Source organism: Anomalospiza imberbis, chromosome 2 (assembly GCF_031753505.1).
Source record: "Anomalospiza imberbis isolate Cuckoo-Finch-1a 21T00152 chromosome 2, ASM3175350v1, whole genome shotgun sequence".
NCBI lineage: Eukaryota > Metazoa > Chordata > Aves > Passeriformes > Viduidae > Anomalospiza > Anomalospiza imberbis.
In genome coordinates, this window is record NC_089682.1 from 79,161,383 (window position 1) to 79,182,926 (window position 21,544).

The following is a 21,544-nucleotide window of genomic DNA, read 5'->3' on the forward strand; positions in this document are numbered from 1 at the left end:
GATTATGATTGAAGACAGCAAATTTTTTATTGCTTTGAATGAAAAGAAACTAGGCAGTAGTAACCCAATTAAGCTTGATGAAGCCTTAGTTTAGGTGGCGGTGGCTGGTAAAGGAAAAAACATGAATGACAGTCCATACTGGAAACTGGGAGAGTGGAGTTGTCTTTTTCAATAAAGGTCAATTAAAATTAACGGTACAGTAGCCAAGAGCTTCATATCTTTCAGAGCTTGACTCAGTGATTTTGTCTTTTCTGGACTTGGCGCATAGTACTGTGTCTCTATATGCCCAGTTGAGGAGCCTTGTCCTTCTGAGCTCGCTTACCATGGACTACTAGGTATTTAAATAAAAGTTTGTACAGTATATTTAGATCAAATATGTAGTTTCACAGGAACATCCAGTTTTTGTTCTATGAAATTGTCTGATATGGCTCTTGAATACAGAGCTGTGATAATAGAAGGCAAATACTCCAGTAGTGCTTAAGAGGTAGTGGGAGAGTTAGTGTTTTCCAAGATCTCATATTGCTGCTTAGGAGATTTGTATTGTTCCTTAGAAGATGATCATAGAATCATAGAATATCCAGGTTGAAAGGGACCTCAAGGAATCATCTGGATAAAATTTTCTTGGCAAAAGCACAGTCTAGACAAAATGTCTCAGCACTCTGTCTAGATGGATCTTAAAATGTCCTATATCACAGAATCTACCATTTCTCTGAGGAGATTATGCCAATGGCTGATTGATCTCATGGTGAAAAACTTTACTCTTGCGTCCAGTGTTGAAGGAAAGCTGTGATTGTCTGAACAACTGAGTTGTGGAGACGTGCCAGAATGATCTAATCTTGCATGCGTTGAACACATGGAAGGGGACATAGTATCTTTACAAAGACAAATTGAATAATTTTCTCTGTTTTTGAAAATATGCATTTCTTTTTAGTTGGCTTCAAAAGCAGTAAGTGAAAACAAATTTTGGCAAGATGAAGTACACTTATGGCAGACTTACCTGAGAAAGACATCAAGTGTTCTGGCTCACTTGAATGCTGAGATGCAAGCTTGGTTTCAGGTGTAAAATTGGAAAGTTCTGCATGAATTTGAATTAATTCCTCCTAGTATCAGCAATGTTACCTCTATGTTGCAGAATGTTGCATATTCTGTACGTGAAACAGACTTTCTGTGTAATATCTTAATTCTTTCCTTCTAACATTTAATTTAGCCTTGAGAAAAGGAGGCTCAAGGGAGATCCTATCACTCATTCTACAACAACCTGAAAGGAGGCTGTAGCAAAGTGCGGGGGTTGGTCTCTTCTCCCAGGTAATAAGTGACAGGACCAGAGAAAATGGCCTCGAGTTGCACCATGGAAAGCTTAGATTTGGTATTAGGAAAAACTTCTTCACTTAAAGACTTGTCAAGAATTGGAATAGGCTTCTTAGGGAAGTGGTGGAATCACTATCTCTGGAAGTTTTGGGAAGGGAAGTGGATATAATAGTTTTTGTAAACAGAGTGGTGCTTGATTAACTGTTGGGCTCAAGGATCTTAAAGATTTTATTTTTCCAACCTTCATGACTCTGTGTTCCTATGGTTTTGTGGCATGCTTTGAAAATGAAGTGATGATGGTTTTCCCCTAACCACTAGGTGAGCTTCACTGAGCCGTCTCCACTGCCTTCCGTTGATTTGTGGCTTGATGGGAGTTTGAGGATGTAAATAAAAATCTTTGAGTTTGTGACTCATTACTTGACAGGATCCAAATCTCTCACTCTCTATCTCCATGAAATTTTTTGTGCTCTTTCTATCAGGAAGCCTTCTGGTTTATCTTCATGGGTTTAAGGTTGTAGACTGTCTCTTTGAATGGGGATAAAATCCAAGGACTTTCTCATCAGAGACCAAATAAATTTTTGAGGGATTAAATGTGTAGAGGGGTTAAAAACTCTTCGTATGAAATTTGTGAGAAAGTTTAGGTGCCTCTAATACTGATAAACCTACTCACTATTTGGGATGTAAATGATGTGGCCACCTAGTGTTCAAACACCTTTCCATTTTGGTGCAACAGTGAAGGCACAGGTAAAGGCTTTCTCCCTGTGCCATTTCTCCTCCCCCCAGGTAGGCTGAGTAGAGCAGAAGGTTGAAAGGGGACACGTACTGTAGTCAGCAATAAAAGGTCAGGGGAAGGAGGAGGAAAGGATTAATTTGTGTTCATGCTGTTTGTCTTCCCAAGTGAGCCCTGTGTGAGACCCTGCTTTCCAGGAACTGCCAGAACATCTCCCTGCCAATGGCAGGTAGTGAATGAATTCCTCTTTTTGCTCTGCTTGCACAAATAGCTTTTTCTTTACCTATTGAACTCTTGTTCTCTTGATGTATGGGCCTTTTAACCTTCCTTCTCTTCCCTTCCTCTCTCTGTTGGAGAGAAGGGACTTGGGTGAGTGTTTAACTTTTGGCTGGGGTTAACCTGCCCTAGCTCTACAAATTTATGTAAAGAAAGAGCTCCTGTGTTCTCAGGTGGCAGAACTCTGTTGTTAAGCTCTGTGAGAACTGTGTGAAACCATGGTTGCATCTTACTAGTAATTTAGTTTTTGCCTGATTATGGAAAGGAGTCTGGGGAATTAACAGGAGAATGAGCACTATATTCATTTAACTTAACCTGTTCTGTGAGGGTCAGTCATTTGTGTCTGATCTTGGCATTTTAAGGTGATGTGTTTAGAGATCTAGTACTGACACAGAAGCACTATGGGCTCAGAAAAGAGCTAAGAATTAATTACTGTATAGGTCAGCTTGTAGAAGAAACTGAAGGAAAGCTTTTTTCAAATTTCATACTTGAATTTTAGAAATTTCTGTTACAGAAAGCAAATAACATTTAAATATTTAGGAGAATGGAAAGTGGATGAATAGACTGTTTTGGAAATAATTGTCTTAGGGTTTAGGCTTTTATCTTACAGTTTTACTAAACCATTATGATGTAATGAATAAAATCAATAAAAGATTGACATTTTAGAGCTGGCTTTTTTTCTGGATATGGTAATTAAAATTTTCAAAAGTTCCAGGTTACTTGTCCACTTCTTATTCCCAGATCTCTCCAGGTCCTGAGTGCTGCCTATTCTTTTGGACTCAGTAGTGGTAACAATCTGACTGGTTTCAGCTGCTCTTACTGACAGAATCAAATGTCTAGGGAAAAGAGCAGCTGTCTGTGTGCTGGGACCATGTATGGGGAACTGAAAATATCCATGTTCAGTGTCTATTTGAATTGACAAGTCATGATGAAACGCTATTAGAGTGCGCTGGATTTACGTAAGAGGTGAGGGGTGTGACTCTTCAAGTACAGAGTGTCTCATAGAATGGAGAAAGATTAAGTTTTTTTTTCAGAGTTAGATGCTCTTTTTTTTTGCCCTCAGAAAAAGAGTGGAAATTAAAGTAGAATAAAGGAGAGAGACTGTTGCAGCAATGTATTCATTCAATAAGAAGTACAGGTTTATTTTTCTTACCCCTTGGAGTGTATATAACCTTGTTTCAGGGAAGCCAACATCAGGATAAAAAATTCAGAAAGGACCAAATAATTACGTACCAAGGTCCATAATCACAAGTATTTATTGTTTCTACAACAGGACTAGAAACACAAGTGGGTTGTCTTATAATTGGATTAGTGGCTGATACAGCGAAAGCTTCTTCTGCAACTAATTAATTAAGGATATTTTAGGGTTTTATTTTTTTGTGGGTTTGTTTTGTTCCATTTGGTTGTCATTTTTTCCTCTATATTCCTGGCTGTATAATTAAGTAGGTGAATGTTTAGTGTGCTCCCAGCTCTTCCACCTGGCTCCTTCTTCCACATTCTGGTGTGTCTTGCTCTGAGTCTGTGTTGGTTTCCTAAAAAAATTCAGAGATGCTTAATATTTTAACATTTTGTTTTTTTAAGCGAGAATGGATAGGAAGTAAGTCATGAAGGCTGGACTAATGTAGGCCAAAAAAAAAAATTAGAAGTTCTTAACCATGCCTCACAGAATAAGAATTTGTAGTGTAATGGGCTGAAACTCATTAAGAAAAAACTATCACTTACTGCAGATTAAGAGGAGGTGGTTGTAGAATGCTTTCAGTAATGTCAATGTGAATGTTAATTGGAAAAAAATTACTCAAATGCAAAAAACTATATTAATGGATTTGCTGTTAGTGCTTTGAATACTTAATACTAAAGTGTATTCAAAAGAATTAGTCTTTCGTAATGTAGTAATATATCACTGTTAGAAATTACTGCATCCTTCACTTCTCTTGCTCTGTTACTTTAAGGGTTTTACAAATGCTTTTACTGTTGTTAGGGTTCTGAATTAAAAAGACATGCTGGCAAACGTTTCAGCCTTTTTATGGTATTGAGTCAGGAGAAATAGTTTGTCTCTAAAACTGTGGTGTCATATAAAAGAATTCTGACAGCTATATTGTGCTCTTATTTCTTATTCATGTTCAAAAGGTGATGCTGAAATGATAAGAATTCAAAGATGCTAGAAAAAAACCCAGTATTTTACACAGTTCTTATCTTATACCAGAAAAAAAAACTGGGAATAATGAGGGATTAATAATAGCTAATTAATATAAATTAATTTTAGCTACCCTTTTTCAAGGAATTGTTGCAGCCAATTGAGTTTTCTCCCTTTTCTCTAATAAGCAAAGGAAAAAATACGATGAACAGTAAGTACACGCTAATTGCACAAATGTTAACATACATTTCTGAAGTGTGAATTCAGATTCACACTCTGTGTGTTGTATTAAAGAAGGTAATGCAAAACAATGATAAAACAAGGCTTTCTCCAGTATATTTCCGCTATCATTGTTAGTGCTCATTTTCACTATAACAGAAAGACTATCTGTTGTACCTCGGCAGTTTTGAATATAGGCTCAAATACAGGACCACATCCTGTGGATCTCAGATGTGAGGTACTTAATCTGATGTTCTCTAGAAACTTGTATTCTGGAAGCTGCTATTTTCAACTAATATTTTTAATTGGGCAATTAAGCACTGTTCTATAGAACTGTAAACCTTTATGTGCAGATAAGCATAGACTGACTTCTGTAAGTTTTGTGTTGTATCTGAATTTTTACAGGCACATATCAGATTTCCTAACAGTCAGTAAACTGTAAATAAGTGTTAAAAAGTTGTATTTTTCACCAGACTTCATTCACAACATTTTTTCTCAACATTGTTCTTTATTTTCACAGTCTTTATTATTTTGTCTTCTCAAAAAAATAATGAAAGGTTTTTGCCTTGAGATAGACATTTGTACATAAGAGAAGTGTATGAATCTGTATTGTTATATTTCTAGAAATATGTAAGTGTATTGGTGTAAAAACTGTACAAAACAGAATTCTGGTTTTTGGGTTACTTTTCCATTTCAATTTAAGAAAAATCTGTTAATTTTCCAGAGCAATGACAATGAAGAACGTCTGCAGGTTGTAAAACTTCTCGCAAAAATGTTTGGGGCGAAGGATTCGGAGTTGGCATCTCAAAACAAACCACTTTGGCAGTGCTACCTGGGGAGGTATATTCTGGTTTAGTTCCCTGTCTAGGGAGGAAGAACATTCAGTGAAGTCAAATGCAGTTGCTTTGATTTTTTTTTTTCCCCCCCCCAAGTGACACAGATAAGCATGAATTCCCTCTTCCTGCTTTATCTGAGATCTGGCAGATAGTGCTAAAGCAATTTTCCACATATCTTCCACATCTGTCATTCTGCAGAGTGAACGTTTACAAATCATCTCCTTAAAAGCTTTATTGCCATTGTCAAGAAAAACGAATATTTTACTTTCTTCACAAGTGAAACTATACAATGATGGATTAATTTTAAAACAGCATCAAATGACATTTTTAGTATCAGATGATATTAAAACTGCTTTTGAAGCTTTTATGTGCGGTCTTTGTGTATGACTTTCAATTTGTTTTTAATGGTAGAAGTACCTTAAAAGAAGTATCTAGTATTTACGATGCTGCAAACATAGTTTTTTGTATTTTGAAATATTCTGCCAGTTTGATATAGAAAATACAGCTGGAGTTTATAATCATGAGAAACTCAAGTTTGGCTACTATAAAGAAAATATTTTTGATTTGAGTAAAAGAGGATAAATTCTAAAATTTATTGCAAGTGCCATAGTTTATAATGTAGCATTCAATCATCAAAAGCAAAGTCCTCAAAGAAATGCTACTTTTAAGAATAGAAGAAACTTAATTGAAGCAAGGTATTTTGCTTGAAAATATATAAGTATTTAAAACATGAAATGTCATCAAGAAATACCACATTTGATTGGGCCCAAAGGAAAATGCTTTGTTGTGTTACAATGTGATTATGTGCAGTTTGTTCACAATAACTGTTTTCTGCTAGTTATGAATCACATATATGCATTTACTGCTTCTAAAGATTTTCACAAAGTTATAATAGCTGTGTTATTGAAGAAAGCATTCATAAAAATCTCTTGATTTTGAAAACATACCTGGCTTTTACTAAAATAAGTATTTCTTAAAAACTATTTATTTGATAAGTAAATATTTCAAAAGCAACGGTGTTCTAAAATTACATTTTTTATTTGTTTCATACCAAGGATTTTGAGTATAGCTTGAAAATGCATTTAATTTTGGAAGAGTTATCTGTAGCTAATTGCATCAACAGTTATTAAATAACTTACATAAAAATTAAATGTGAAAATACTAGGTTTCAACCATCAAATGGATTTTGACCTTCCAAAAGGAAATCCTATAAAATGATCCATCTCAGAAGAAATTTGTAGTAGACTAAATGTGCATTTATTTGTTGTCTGTCATGCAGAGAGGATGAATGTTACAGTCTTATAAAATTTTGAGTTTCTGATACATGGCTCATGGTTAATTATGTGTAGGATTACAGAAAAGGAATAAAAATATATCATACAATCTTTCTAATAGTTTTTTGTCTGCCTGGGAGTTTCTAATGTGTACCAGGAGAAGATAATTCTTTTCATGTTCAGAACATGAATCAACAAATGAGTATGAGAATTTTTTTTAAGCTAAAGACAGTCTACATTATACTGTGAAATCTGAGATGCTGTATACATGTAACCATGCATGGGAAGCATTAAAAACATTTTCAGAAGTGTTTGATACTGTGTAGGAATTAACAGATTGCTTTGGTAGAAGTGGAATTTTTGTTGTAATGCATTGTCTTGTTTCTAACTAGGTTTAATGATATCCATGTACCTATTCGGCTTGAGTGTGTCAAATTTGCAAGTCACTGCCTTATGAACCACCCTGATCTGGCAAAGGACTTAACAGGTATTAGTTTCATTATAACATTAAAATACAATTTTAAGTCTCCTCAAAGAGTCAAAAAGTCCAGTTGTAATCCTAAGTAATGCTGTCATATGTTGTGGAGGACCTAATTGATGGTGGAGTTCTAAGTCAAAGTCTCTGCCTTCATTGTTGCTTCTCAACCTGAAGGGATTGTACACAAAGAATACCTCCGCTAGGGAGATCTCTCTCCCTCTCATACAGTAGTTGCATTCCCACCTGCTGCTGAAATTAAGCACCATGGGATCAGATAAATACAGCCTGCCTAACCTGGCATTTATTAATTAGGGTGCATAGGGGAGACTTAAGTTCCACAAAGCTGAAATGTTCAAGTCTTACACAGCCACTGTCTAAAACATGATAATGGTCCTCAGAACTGACCACAGCTTCATAGTTCCACCTCCTTCAGATTAAACGCAGCCTGTAATTCAGGAGCTCTGTAGGAAGAAGGCAACTGGCACCAGTAGAAGAATTTAGTATTTGTTGCTCCCCATGTCTTAATAAAAAAAGTGTAATTAATGAGCATTGCTTGGTTTGCTTTGTAGACTGTATATTCCCCTGATCATTAAACTCCTACTTGTAGTTTTTTTGAGCCAATCTCTTTGCCTAGTTGGTCTAAGGAGGCAGTTAAAAGGACTGTAAAGTGCATGAGATTGCTCTCCTGCTTGCTGAGTATGTATCAAATAGGACACAAATAGAGACAGGCTGGAGTCACCCTGTAGTTAAGTGTTATCCGGAGATTAGCTCAGTTGGTTGGAGCATGGAACACCACAGTTGTAGGTTTGATCCTCATATGGGCCATAGGGGTTGGACTTGATGACTCTTGTGGGTCCCTTCCCAGCTCAGAATATTTTGTGATTCCGAATTGTTAATCCATCTTAAAAAACCCAAAAGGTTCTGGGTCTTTCCTTAATGGAATGGTAAAAATATTTTCATTTTTGATGATCAGAATTATATTTTCAATTTATCTTTTTTTTTACAAAAAAAAAAAGAGAAAGAGAGAAAGATTTTGTGCCCCCTCTAATGGTATCCTCTGGGAAATATAATTTTGCTTGCCCCTCCTTTCTCCCCACAGTGCTTATTGAAGTGAAATAGTTTAAAATTTTCTGTGGCTCACTGGTATTGGAGATGAGAATTGTTTTGTTTCATGGCATTATTTTTCATTTGTTTTGGTTTATGTTCCTGTGAAGCAATAGGTTTTTTTAAAAAGGCTTATTTAGATTTAAAATTCCATAGCCTTCATAACTGCAAAGCATTATTTTGAAATGTGCTCTTTTGACACTTGGGCAGATTACCAGTAATGTTAATGGCCAGTGTTTCAGATGAGACTTGAAAATTTTCACTGGTCATTGAACAGTCATGAGAGAATAGTAACCACTGGTTATTTCATTCAGAATAAAGTTTGAATTTGAAAAGCTTCTTAAAGTTCTCAGGGTTGCACTGATGTATGCAGTGAACTGCGGTCTTCTGTTTGGGTGTTACTGCCCTTTTGTGCTTCTAAAATAAGCTAAAATATGGTTAAAAAGATAAATGAACTTTGCCATTTTATTTGCCAACTTTTTAAAAAGACAATAGGTAGCTAACAAATTTGACACCTGAAAGCAGAAGTTTTTAGGTGTTGATTGTGTAAGATTATTGGTGTTAGCAAATAAGTAACAGTGTACCAGAATAATCTAGAAAAATTAAGATGGATAAACTAGGATGTGTCTAAATAAGCATTACATTTTGAAGTATCTCTGGCATTTGTCCCTGCTTACAATGCTTACGTGGCTCATACTATTGCATATTCCTGGAGCAAGTGAGTTAGATTCCTTGTGGATAATAGAGAAGTTGTGAGCAGGAATGCAACTAATGTTCTCTGGAGCCAGAGGGGATGGAGTCTGCAGGAAGGGAGTAGCTTCTAGCCTGACGTAAGACTTTAAAATGTATATGGTGTGGTTAGCAAGTTCTCAAGCACTGTCTATTCTGCTCTACAGCTCCAGTCTTGGTTGGCTATGATAGTTGCTAATGTATGCATAGTGTAACTACTATTAGAAATAATTAAAAAAAAAAAGTAGCCATGTAATTCCTATTTCAATAATGCCAGTAATATACATATTTAATATGCTAAGTAAATATGAAGTTTTACTGACATTCCAGTTAGTCTTGGAGAAAACTTTTGGTTTCTTACTGCTGATGCTTCAAACAGAATAAAATAAATTTTCTGTTTCTGTCTAGTGGGGAAAGTAGCTGAAGGTGTATACTTACACTTACTCATTTTTTTCCCCCAGAATATCTGAAAGTAAGGTCACATGATCCTGAGGAAGCCATACGACATGATGTTATAGTATCCATAGTTACTGCTGCTAAAAAAGATCTTTTGCTTGTCAATGATCACCTGCTAAATTTCGTCAGAGAAAGGACACTGGACAAGCGGGTAAGACATAATTAGCATTGATGGTAGCTGTGTTTTATACTTGTAAACCGTAATACTCACCTTCTTTAAAATCAGCACTTCTAAAAAATGCTATATTCATTTTAAATTACAAATGAAAACCAATATAAACCATAAAACAGATTAAATCTATTTAGTGAGGTACCTTCTTCTCATTACTAAAATGCTTCATTTTTCATTGTGCTGTATTTTATTTAAGATTATATGATTTTAATTATCTAAATTGGCTGCAACACAAAAATGTTGTTCTAATTCTCTAGTCTAGTAAAACTTTTGAGTCAAAGAAAACCCTTGTAAAACATTCTACCATTTTTCTTAAGAAATTTTTCAAGCAGGTTTCAGAATGTATTGCATGTACTGTAAATTTCTTGCTTTTAATTAGATCATTGAAAGACTGCAAATCAGGGTAGTAGCTTTCAAATTTGAATAGTCTTGAATTTTAGTTTAGATATATTGCATTATTTGTTAAAATTTGAGGTTTGCTACTTAATTTAAAGCATAGTAAAAAGGTTTGTTGATAACAAACTTTCAAAATTATCACCTAATTTTTTTTTTCACTTGGTGACATGCTTTTTCTTGTTGCAGCCATAACAGAAATGCACATGGTGATTATGGAGTGTGAGAAAGGGTGTTGTCTTAAATCTGTAATAATTCTAAATTCAAGAGGCATACTTATATGGTAGTTACTGGTGTTGAAAGGTTTAGTGTCATAAATATGATGCAACATACGTCCTAATGAGAAACTCTTGCACTAAGAACTCAGTTTAACTTTTTTGCGAATTAAATTATGTTCATTTGGTGTATATTAGGAAATACCTAGCAGAAAACAGAAAACAGTCTTTTCAATTTTGAGTTTAGAACTGATAAACTGGCTGCTATTTCTTTTTGTCAAGTGGAGAGTGAGGAAGGAAGCTATGATGGGACTTGCACAGATATACAAGAAATATTCATTGCAATCAGAAGCAGGAAAAGAAGCTGCAAAACAGATATCATGGATCAAAGATAAACTTCTGCATATATATTATCAAAACAGTATTGATGACCGGTAAGTTAATTGTAAAAGCTGTGTGATTTAGTGTTGAATTGTTATAACTTGTTCTGAAGATCTGTTTTTCCTTTGAGCTGATGAGAAGGAGGAATCCTGATAATTTTGTATGTTTTGAGTCAGTGCATAATCTTGTATAGCTGCAGCCAAATGTTGACCTGTGTTTTCTTCTACTTCATTATTTCTTAATTTAAGGCCAAAGTGGTTCTAAAGGGTGTGAGCAGTTGGAATATTTCAAATGTCTTAGGTGTACTTTGCCGCTGCTTCAGTAGAGGGGATCTTTGTTTACATATCAGTAACTTGTTAATTTTTATGTTAAAATTCAGGAAGTAAACTTGCTTGAATAATGTTGGTTTACATTTGCATGTTGTTCCTGTATGTTTTAAAGATAGCGCTTGTAGTGACAATAAGCAAGCTATATCACTGCAGAAATTTATGTTTCTGTAGCAGAGAAGCCGTGAATTAGGGCCTTCTCCTGGATTTGCAGTGAAAGCAGTGCCTCTGTCATACCAACTGTAGCCTTGTATATGGTTGTTGGTATTGAACAAGAGATGGTTGCACATGGGTAAAAAGTTTGGGGACAGGTCTGCCTTGACTAATCAAGGTCATCATGTTGACTTTGGAAATGAGCCTTCACAGTCTGTTTGGATACAAATGGCATTGCAAACCCATACAAGTCTTTTCAAAAATGCAAAACCTCAAGAAGTTACCTTCAAAACATGTAGTTATTTCATGGTGCTGTGGAAATGGACTATCTGGATCCTTAAATCCAGTTTTAACTGCTGACATGTTTCTTAAACTAGCTGGATTTGGGTTTTGATCACCTGCTCCAACTGTGCATAAAGAGTTTTGTCTTCTTTTCCAGCATAAACATACATGATTGTTTTTACCTTTTGCTCCATTCTAGTAATACTGATCTCAGTATTCGACCTCAGTATTGGACTTACTGGTATTTAGGAGTAGCATGTAGGCTTGGTTTCTCTTTTTTTTTATTTTCTTCTCAGTCTTTTCTTGGTAATTGTCAGGCCCAAACCTCTCTCTCCTCCTTTTTCTAAATACGGAGCTTCATGTTACGCAGAAGCTTTTAATAATTTCCTTGGGAATACACCTGCATTTATATTGCAGAAGCAAAAGACATGGGATAAACTCAGCCTGTGGGGAAGGGGCCAGAAAAGGGTGGAAGTCAACTCCTTCTAATTGGTATCTGAATTCTCCTTCTGGGCTTCATGGTATTGTGTGATATAATCAACATGATATTTCTTTTTTTATAAGCATTATTAGTAGTAGTAGCAGTATTATTTTAGGGCAGTTCATTTGGGTCAGTTCATGCATTTATGCCAATACTGACTTGTAATGACATTAAATGATAACATCTTATTGGGTTGGTAATTAGTATCTTTCTTGAATTGTTTGGTTCCTTCTAGATTAATATATCTGATTTTGATAATGTTAGGAGATCTGTTAAATCTCCTAATGCCAGCATTAACATTGTGTTTTCTATAATGCAAAATCTGTTTAATTTATGCTTAGTTATGTCAAATAACTTGACCTTTAGGTTTTTGAATATCCCTAATTTTTTATGCAACAGCTGATGTCTGGATAGGGCTGAGAATTTTTTTTTCAACAATTCCAGGCTGTGTTCTTCCTGCACAGATTAAATGTCTTAATCCTGTCTTTCAGGTTACTTGTTGAACGCATTTTTGCTCAGTACATGGTCCCTCATAACTTGGAAACAAACGAAAGGATGAAGTGCTTGTATTACCTTTACGCAACGCTGGATTCAAATGCTGTGAAGTGCGTGCTGCTTTTTACGGCTTGCAAAATAATTTTTAATACAAATGTTATTGTAAAGTAGCTCTGAATTGTTATGAGTAACCTAAACCAATGGACAGAAATAGTTTATAAACTATTAGAAAACAGAATGTAGAAATAGCATCTATTTTTCAAGTGAGATTTTAAAAAACCTGAACTTACAGGGTGTCTTCTAACAAGATGCAGTACATTTCAACCATAAACAGCTAAAAAACGTAGTGTCAGAGATCTGTAAAAAGCTTGAGGGCATGTCAGTCCTTTCATGTCTGCAAAGAGATAACACAGATATGGTAGATCAGCCCTAAATCTTACTTGACAACTTTTTAATTAATAAACTACTTGTTGCCACAGCCAAGGTGTCTTGAGAAGAACTTGTTTGTCTTTCCTCCTTCATTATCATTATTATGTGCCTTCTTCACCTTAAAATGGGTACATGCACGTGAATTTGACTAATAACAGTTAGACTGCTGTAATGTTCACGGTTGGATTGATTTTAGGTAGTTTTACTTTGTTTTTCATGTAGTAGTACTCAGTCACTTGAAAATCAAATAGACGGTCTTTTTGACTAGAAAGGGCTTTGTACATGAATGAATGCCTTAAAAGATCTCAAAACCTTCCAATACTACAAAAACTGATATTTGAATCCCCTGTATTTCTTGTATTGCCTGTCCAAAGGTATGACAACTATAACAAACTAAAATTATTAACAGTACACTAAAAATAAAAATTATTGTTCTAGTAATATTTAGTGTAGGCTAAATGAAAATGCAGAATGGATTCTTTTAAGTTACTTGTTATTTCAGGCAACAAGTAATTTCTGAATTCTACAGTTCTTGTATGCAACAGTACTCATTTTAAAGACATAGTTTGTTCAGTTATATAGAAATGATCTTTTTTACTTGTAGATTATGTAAGTTTTGTAAATGCGGCTGTGACTTCTATTTATATGGCTTACTATTCCTGGAAAGTGTGTTAATTTTCTGTTCTGCTGGGTATCTTTCATGCATCTCATAAAAGCTTAATCATGTCCACTTTTCACAATTTACTCATCCAGTAGCTGCGTTCCTGTCTGCAAGAAAAACATTTGTTTTGGTGATAAAAATCTTAAACATCTGCTTTAATGTACTTTTTGGTATGTTTTTAGAAGGGTAATTTCAGGCTTCTACAAATGAGTTCTTAATGGACCAGAGATTAGTTACTTCCTCCTTCTTTGAAAGGCAGTGTACTTAAGCATCTGAAATGAAACTTGTTTCAAAATCTCACTTTGTTTCAGTCTATTACGACCAAGTACATTTTCCATGTTATTCTACTAGGAAATATTTAGCCTTTGCTCACTCAGCAGTGAAAGTTCAGGTGATAAGTACATTTGAGTCTAAAATTGAAAAGACTGTAAAGACTAATTTTGTAGAGTTGTGTTACTCCTTGAATAGATAATTTTGACAATTTTTTAAATATTTTTATATTTTTAGAGCATTGAATGAAATGTGGAAATGTCAAAATCTGCTACGACATCAAGTAAAGGATTTAGTTGACCTAATAAAGCAACCCAAAGTGAGTTCAACTTATCTTTATTCCCCAGTGAATATGCAGTTTTAGTTAATGTACTGTTTTTAAAAATTCCCTTTGTTTGGCTATCTCAAGCTAATTAATAATTTTGACTTAGTGCATTAAAAACATGCTGTAATGTATTAAATTCTAAGTGCAGTAAAGGCTAGCACAACAATACTTCATTGTATTTTGGTGACTGTTTTGAAATGCTTTTCATGTACTGTTTAGTGTTCTTTGGTGTAGGTTAAATACATTGATGCATTTAATACCTGAGTTAGTTCCAGGACATTTTCTACTTCTCAGTTGAAAGTGAAATTTCAACTTTTCCTTTTGTTTTCAGGGAGTTGTAAAAGTTCTTTGTCAGTCGTAAAATATCAAATATGATTACGGAATTTACCGGGAGGGTTTTGATGCCAGCATAAGCATTGCATTCAAGACAGTGCATGCTTTTGACATGTTTGCATTTGTCCATCTGGATTTTATCCTATTTTTTGCTCTTAAAGGCTAGTTCTCTGCATTGGGGGTATTCTCTTGAATAGTAAGACTACATGGGGGAATTTAGATGGCTTGTGATAGAGCAGAGCAAGGAAGAGAGGTGTCTGAGGGGTGGTCTGTTCTTTGAAGTGTTCATTTGTTTGCTTTTATTTCTCAATACCAGAATAAATAAGTAAAACTTTGTGTAAATTGACATACTAAATTAAGTAAAATTCCCTGATGCAAAACTGTTTTGCTGCCTGCAATAGCACCTCGGACTATCACATACAGTCCAAGTAATAATCTTGAGACAAATATCCATTATCAATTCAGAGCTATGTAAACATTTCTTTCTTTCTGGAAACAAAACTGAGATTAAATAGTAACCTTTTAGAAAATGACTTTTTGTGTGTTTTCACTTCTAATTTCTTCATGTAATCATTATAGCTTAGTTGTTGATTTGTTCTCCTGTGGTTGTTATCTGTGTGGCAAGTGTAGGCATTGTGAGAGCTCTCAGAGATAAAGTGGAATAAGACAAGAAATAGTGTACAGATGTTGCCACAAAGAAACTTTGCTTAGGTAGTAAGAAAAAAAAATGCAGTAAGAGTGATCAAATATGGGAGCAAGTAGCCCAGAGATGCTGCAGAATCTTCATCCTTGTAAATATTTAAAATGCAACTAGAAGTTTGCCTGAAGCAAAACCTGATCCTGCTTTGAGTAGGCAGTTCAACTATGTGACCTAACGTTGTCACTGCCAACCTACATTATTCTGTAACTGTAAGTCTTTGAACTTCCCAGTCTACCTTTCTGCCACTTACTGAAACTCTACGGGCATCCTCCTTTTTTCCTCTTCAAGCACTCCTCAGACAAAGCACTATGGAGGAGGCTGGAAATGTGTTAAGGAAATTTTTAATGTTGTTGGTCATAATTTCTCCTGTCTTAAGACAGAAGGGACATCAAACTTGCCTTTAAGTCTAGTTATTTTTCTGAAGAGCAAAAGCATAAATCACAGCTTCTCTTGTTTTCTCCTTCAGCAGTGGCATACAGTAAAATAAAATACATAACCTTTCTTGTTCATATGTAGAAAAGTGGGTGAATGCTGTTTTGTGTTATTGGAGTATAATCTTCATTTGCTGCAGATGAATGTAAGATTATGTAGATCAAGTGCCACAGTAGATTGTCTAAAAAGAAATGTTTCTTAAACTTCTTTAATCTGTCATAATTCGATAGAGTTATACTACTGCAAGTTAATACTTCTGCCTCAGGTTATTTGACATTTTGCTGAATTATTAGTAGTTTGCTCAATCTCTTTTGATGGGAGCTTTAGTCAGTACTTGAAGACTTAGGTAGTATTAAGGACCAAAACAGTCAGGATGAAAGAAACTCCACAGTACAGTTTTTGTTTTTCTCCTGAGTCACAAGGGGTTTGAATATGGGAAGTCTGTATCTGCTGACAGCATTACTTGAATCCTGTAAATGATGTCTGATTTCTGTTTTTTATCATTTTTTTTGTCTGAATATGTGAGTTCAGTTGTGACAGCTAAGAGCCCTGAAAATGATGGCATTCTTCTGAGACTACACACTGCAGGAATAGCCCATTTGTGCTGTTCATAAGTTATATGGTAGATTGAAAAGTAATAGAAGTATTTTATGTAGTTGATCTGTAGAAATGATCTACCTTTTATTTCTTGTGTCTACATTGAATTTGCAGTGGTGGTTTTTGATTTCTAATACACTGATGTGTTAGCAGAATAGATGCTGACTTGTTAATGCAGTCTGGAGTCTTCCTTATTCAATATTCAAATGGAAATAAATGATGTAAAATTTTTACTTAATCCATTTTTCTTTTGTGACTTGCAGACAGATGCCAGCAGTAAAGCTATATTCTCAAAAGTGATGGTTATAACAAGTAAGTCAGTAAAAGTATTTACAGTGTCTAAAAATAACAGTAGAACTATATTGCTTTCTTGCTTTAAAAATAATTTGGGATAACTTTATAAAAAAACGTTTGCAGCAGATAAAATTTAAAGGAAATCATGTTAAATGTGATGCAGCAATATGCTTTTAAGAATGAAGGCAACTCTAAGCAGAATTACTCTCTTAATCATAAGAAGACATCAGTCATGAAGCCTGTTACATAGCATTTTGGCTACATTGTGGAGTAATTCAAGGTCTAGATGATCTAGGGTGTTAATGTCTATTCTAACATTTATTATAGAGTATATATTCATAGATGTTAACTACTAAGCTATATACTAATTTACCTCTCTTCTGAGGTTTTAGTATTGTAAATGTCATTGGAATGCAAGAGAGTTTGGATTTCACTAGCAAGGAAAGCACTTCAGAAACTGAAGAACTTCTGTGTAAACTGAGCTATTGACAAAGAAATACCCACCAACCCAAAAACAACTCTTTTTGTTCCCCAGGCCCACCATGTCAATAGCACTAAAACTAGTATGAAGAAAAACTTGTTTTACAATTCTGAAAATTTGTTTTCAAATCCACCTTTTTTTAAAAAAATGCCATCTGTTCTGGCAAAAAAAAATATACTACATAAGACTACACATTTCTGAAAAAATACGGAGGAGAAAAATGAACTGTGCTGCTTCGTTGGCCATGATACTAATCTGTTTTTCACCAGTTTGTATTTTTTCTCATACTTTTAGTTCTTGGCTTATATTTTTTAAAAAATCAATACAGCAAAACAAAATCATAATAGAACTTGTTTTGAACTAACCATCCTGTAGTGCTGCACCACATTGTGTACCAGCTTTGCTTAATACTGTCTGGACCAAAAAATATGAAGCATCTTAAATAGACTGATTCTTTGCCAATAAATTGCCTTGCTGTAATATAAAATGTATATATAAAATGAAAATGTAGTTGAAGAAATGCATTTTAAATGCCTCCTTTTTTTGGGAATGTTTTAAGCTGTTGTAAAGTTTGTTTCCTTAATGCATTTTAAAATGCCATTTTTTGTTTTTGAATGTTTGTTGTAAAGCTTATGTTTACTTGAGGGGTAATTTAGCAAAAATACCCTTTTTGATGTTTTTCACACTTGTTGCATTGGGTGATCTATATACAGAGTATATTTTGTTGTGGAGTTTAGGCTTTGCAGTCTGAGGTCAGCTTCAGCTGTTAGTAATATTATTAGCAAGAGCAACTAGACTTGCTGAAAAATGAGTGTGGAGGGTGGGGAAAGCAATTAGCCAGAGGAATATTGTAGAAATTTGTGTCCCCATAGATATGTCTGCTTATTTTGAGGTGTTCTGTGGTTTGAGTTTTTGTGGTTTTTCTTTTTGTTTGTTTGGTTCCGCTTTTGTGTGGTTTGTATGATGTTCCAAACTTGTGCAATTTACAATACATAAATAGTGATTTATTTTGGTTATTTAAAGGAAACCTTCCTGATCCAGGGAAAGCTCAAGATTTCATGAAAAAGTTCACACAAGTTCTAGAAGATGATGAAAAAATAAGAAGTCAGTTAGAAATGCTTGTTAGCCCAACATGTTCTTGCAAACAGGCTGAAGGATGTGTGGTAAGAATTGCTCTTAAAGTGTGAATATTTTTGGAATAGAATTGATTAGAAATTTAATCACTACTTATATTTCAGAGGGAAATAACAAAGAAGTTGGGCAATCCAAAGCAACCAACAAATCCTTTCCTGGAAATGATAAAGTTTCTTCTTGAGAGAATTGCTCCTGTGCACATTGATACCGAATCCATCAGGTATTTTTTGTGTGTGTGTTGTCGGCCATAGACCACAGGGTTTGAAATTGGGGTTTCTTACTTTGCCTTTAAGCACAAGCAGTAATAGGCTGGGTGGGTATGGCTTAAAGCTTGGTGACCTGCAATGTTTTCTTCTGTTTCATTTTGTGTGGGGGTTTTTGTGTCCTTGTCCAGAATGTAGTTACAGAAACAATTGCATTGTCATTCAGCATAGCTGGGATGACTTGTCAGTAAAACTGGATGTGTTACTGATGCACAAATATGGTTTGTGACCAGTTGACTTATTTTAAAACAAATTTCTGTCCAGACTATTCAGCTGAAACTTTCCACCCAGAATATTAGCTCATAGTGACATAAAAAGTAAAGTAACTGAGGAAGTAAAGGTTATGATGATGAGGCAGCAAGACTTCAAGGAAGAGTGAGCCAATGAAGTTATGGTGGGGGGGGTTTGTGGAAATTATTATTGCTGAAATGATTATTTAGCTAACAGCAGTATTTGAAATAAGCCTTACTGTCAAGAAGAAATATGCAGAAGATAGGTCTTGAAAATTTGTCATCAGCTCTCAGCAGAACTGTTAAATGGTTATTTTTTTCCTCTTGGTTAGAGACTAAGTATTGTAAACAATTATTTTCCATCAATTGTTAAGAATCTGTAGTGGGTTGTAACCTCAGCATAATTCTTATTGAGTTTGTTGCTTGCAATGCTTGTAAATTGTTTTCTTATTTTGGTTATCCTTCCAGAGTAATTTGTATATAGTTGTAAATTCGTGATGCATAAATATTTTTTAATTCAATGCTTCATAAGCTTTGATTTGGATAGGAGATGAGGGCAACCAGATCATGTACGTTGTTGACATAATTGGTTTATAATAGGCTTATGTTTTAAATAAGGTGCTTTAAATAAGATTGTTCTCATAAGTTTAAAATTTAATCATACATGGTGGAATTGCAGTAACTACAAGGCCATGTTTTGTTTTCCTTTTCAGTGCCCTTATCAAGCAAGTGAACAAGTCTATAGATGGAACGGCTGATGATGAAGATGAGGGTGTACCTACTGACCAGGCAATCAGAGCAGGTCTTGAATTGCTGAAGGCAAGTATAGTCCTAGTGCCCAGTGAGCATGGGAAACTTTGCAAACAACTTTGCTAAAATAAATTTTTAGTTAGCACTTACTGCTTTTAGTCAAAAGAATGTGGTGCCTACCTGGAAGAAACTGGTTTGGGTTTTTGTGCTTTATGCTTGTCTCACATGTTACATCAGTAAGGTTATTTTTTAAATTATTTAGAAGCTTTTCTGGAAGCCAAAAGTAGTTGCATGTGAGACAGCAGCAGTGGAGTTTTGGTTATTAGAGCATGAATTCGGCGATCCGTAAATATATACTGTGCTGTTGCACATCAGTGCAACACTCTGGTTCCTCTGTGTTCCACATATGTTGGGGTCGTACCTATTTCAGCTATGAGTAGTCTTGAGACTGAGCTAACATAGCAAAGACTGTCAAGTATTCCAGCTGGGGGTTGACTTCAGAGGTCTAAAAATCTAAAGGACTCTCATACTGAAGTTTCAAGAGTATTTTAGATGAACTAAGGACAGAGTGGATTCACTGGAAGGGGTGTGGCTCTTTATCCCGATGTGCACATTTAGATAAAAGTGCACAAGAATGCATCTGAATAAGAGAGAATGAATCATGTTATAAAGGACTGTATACTTGAATGAAGGCTTCCAGGTCAGTATTTACATATTTATATGAACTGGCATAACACATTTAAGGAAGAGGAGTAAGACTGCCCTAAACTAAGAAGTCTATACATCATCAGAATAATATAAAGAGGACAAATATAGGAGTCCAGCATTGGGAATGCCATGCAATGAAGTGGGAAGGAAGGTAACTTGGTTAAAATAGAAAATGGCATATGAAGAAGTTTCTAGATATTGAGGATTGTTTCTCTACCATGGGTCAGAATATTATGTGGAACGAGGCTAATAATCAACAGTCACTTAAAAATGAAGAGAAGACCAAATTTCGGGGAGGATCAATTGAGAGTTTCTTTATTTCATTTTTTTTTTAATGTGGGAGGACTGTCATGCCAGAAAACAATCAAGTCCAAGAATCTGAAGGAGAGGTACAGAATCTGTTAAGTTGATGCGGAAAGCTTGGGGGACTAGAGACCCTATTGAATATGTCTGTATTGCTCTTTTAGAGATAGGAATTTCACTGCAGAGCAGAATCTGTTCTTCCCCTGAGGAAACAATCTTGAAGTCTGGAGGCACACAGGCTGGATTCCATTCAGAGGAACAAAATTGAGATGGGCTTCAGAAGCACATGTTGTGTTGCATTGGCTAAAGTGGATTTAGTCAGTCTAGAAATACTCTGAAGCAAAACTCCTGAAACATGAATATTGCTTCCTTAGCATCAGTTGTGTTTCTCTTAAGACCTGCTCCTGCTGTAACCCAGTACTTGGTAATGTAGATGTAGCCACTGAGAAGTACATGGGCAGAATAATAGGAAAAGAAACTGAGACTGGGGAAATAAATTAAATCTAATGAGGCCATGTATAAAGACAGAACTTTAGGAGTTACTAAAGAAATGAAGGGAAATGTGGATCATGAGTCAAAACCGGGGAGAGTATTAAAAATGTTCCAATATGGCAGTGGAAAATGACTCTTGATGAAGTGTTCTAGTATAAGTGGACCTTTAAAAAATGTTAACATGGCTTTCATCATATTTTGGCAGGTACTTTCGTTTACGCACCCTATCTCATTTCATTCAGCTGAAACTTTTGAATCTCTCCTGGCTTGCTTGAAAATGGATGATGAAAAAGTGGCAGAAGCTGCATTACAAATTTTCAAAAATACAGGAAGTAAAATTGAAGAAGACTTTCCTCATATACGATCGTAAGTTGTGTATCTTACTCTGAGCAGTGATCTTTACTGTATAGGATTTTGGAAGTTCTCACTCTTCCTTTCATCTGCTGTAGCATTATTCTGCATTGTTTTGGAAGTATTACTTCCAAAAAGAGATTTTGAAAAACTAAATTGTAGTGCTTTTTGAAGAAAGGAAGTGAAATGAATATACCCAAAGTAGTGACAGCTGGTATGTCACTCATACCACTCTAATTTATATTGTTGCCCTTCAGAATTACTTATTCTTTCCTAGGTTATATGTATATATATATATATATATATATTTATATATTAGCTGTGTAAAAACATCCCTTGCAATTTAATG

At 35.0% G+C, this 21,544-nt stretch overlaps 1 protein-coding gene across 4 annotated transcripts in view; it reads left to right on the top strand.

Annotated features, from left to right (window-relative positions):
• PDS5B (PDS5 cohesin associated factor B) overlaps positions 1 to 21,544 on the top strand; it is a 102,186-nt gene that overhangs the window by 41,808 nt on the left and 38,834 nt on the right. For all 4 annotated transcript variants that reach the window (XM_068181979.1, XM_068181981.1, XM_068181980.1 and 1 more), the window contains exons 9-19: positions 5,392 to 5,507; positions 7,170 to 7,264; positions 9,550 to 9,695; positions 10,607 to 10,758; positions 12,439 to 12,552; positions 14,040 to 14,121; positions 16,453 to 16,501; positions 17,988 to 18,127; positions 18,203 to 18,318; positions 19,305 to 19,410; positions 21,050 to 21,210. In XM_068181979.1, coding sequence (XP_068038080.1) covers positions 5,392 to 5,507; positions 7,170 to 7,264; positions 9,550 to 9,695; positions 10,607 to 10,758; positions 12,439 to 12,552; positions 14,040 to 14,121; positions 16,453 to 16,501; positions 17,988 to 18,127; positions 18,203 to 18,318; positions 19,305 to 19,410; positions 21,050 to 21,210 — 1,277 coding nt within the window. The remainder of the gene's footprint in view (positions 1 to 5,391; positions 5,508 to 7,169; positions 7,265 to 9,549; positions 9,696 to 10,606; positions 10,759 to 12,438; positions 12,553 to 14,039; positions 14,122 to 16,452; positions 16,502 to 17,987; positions 18,128 to 18,202; positions 18,319 to 19,304; positions 19,411 to 21,049; positions 21,211 to 21,544) is intronic.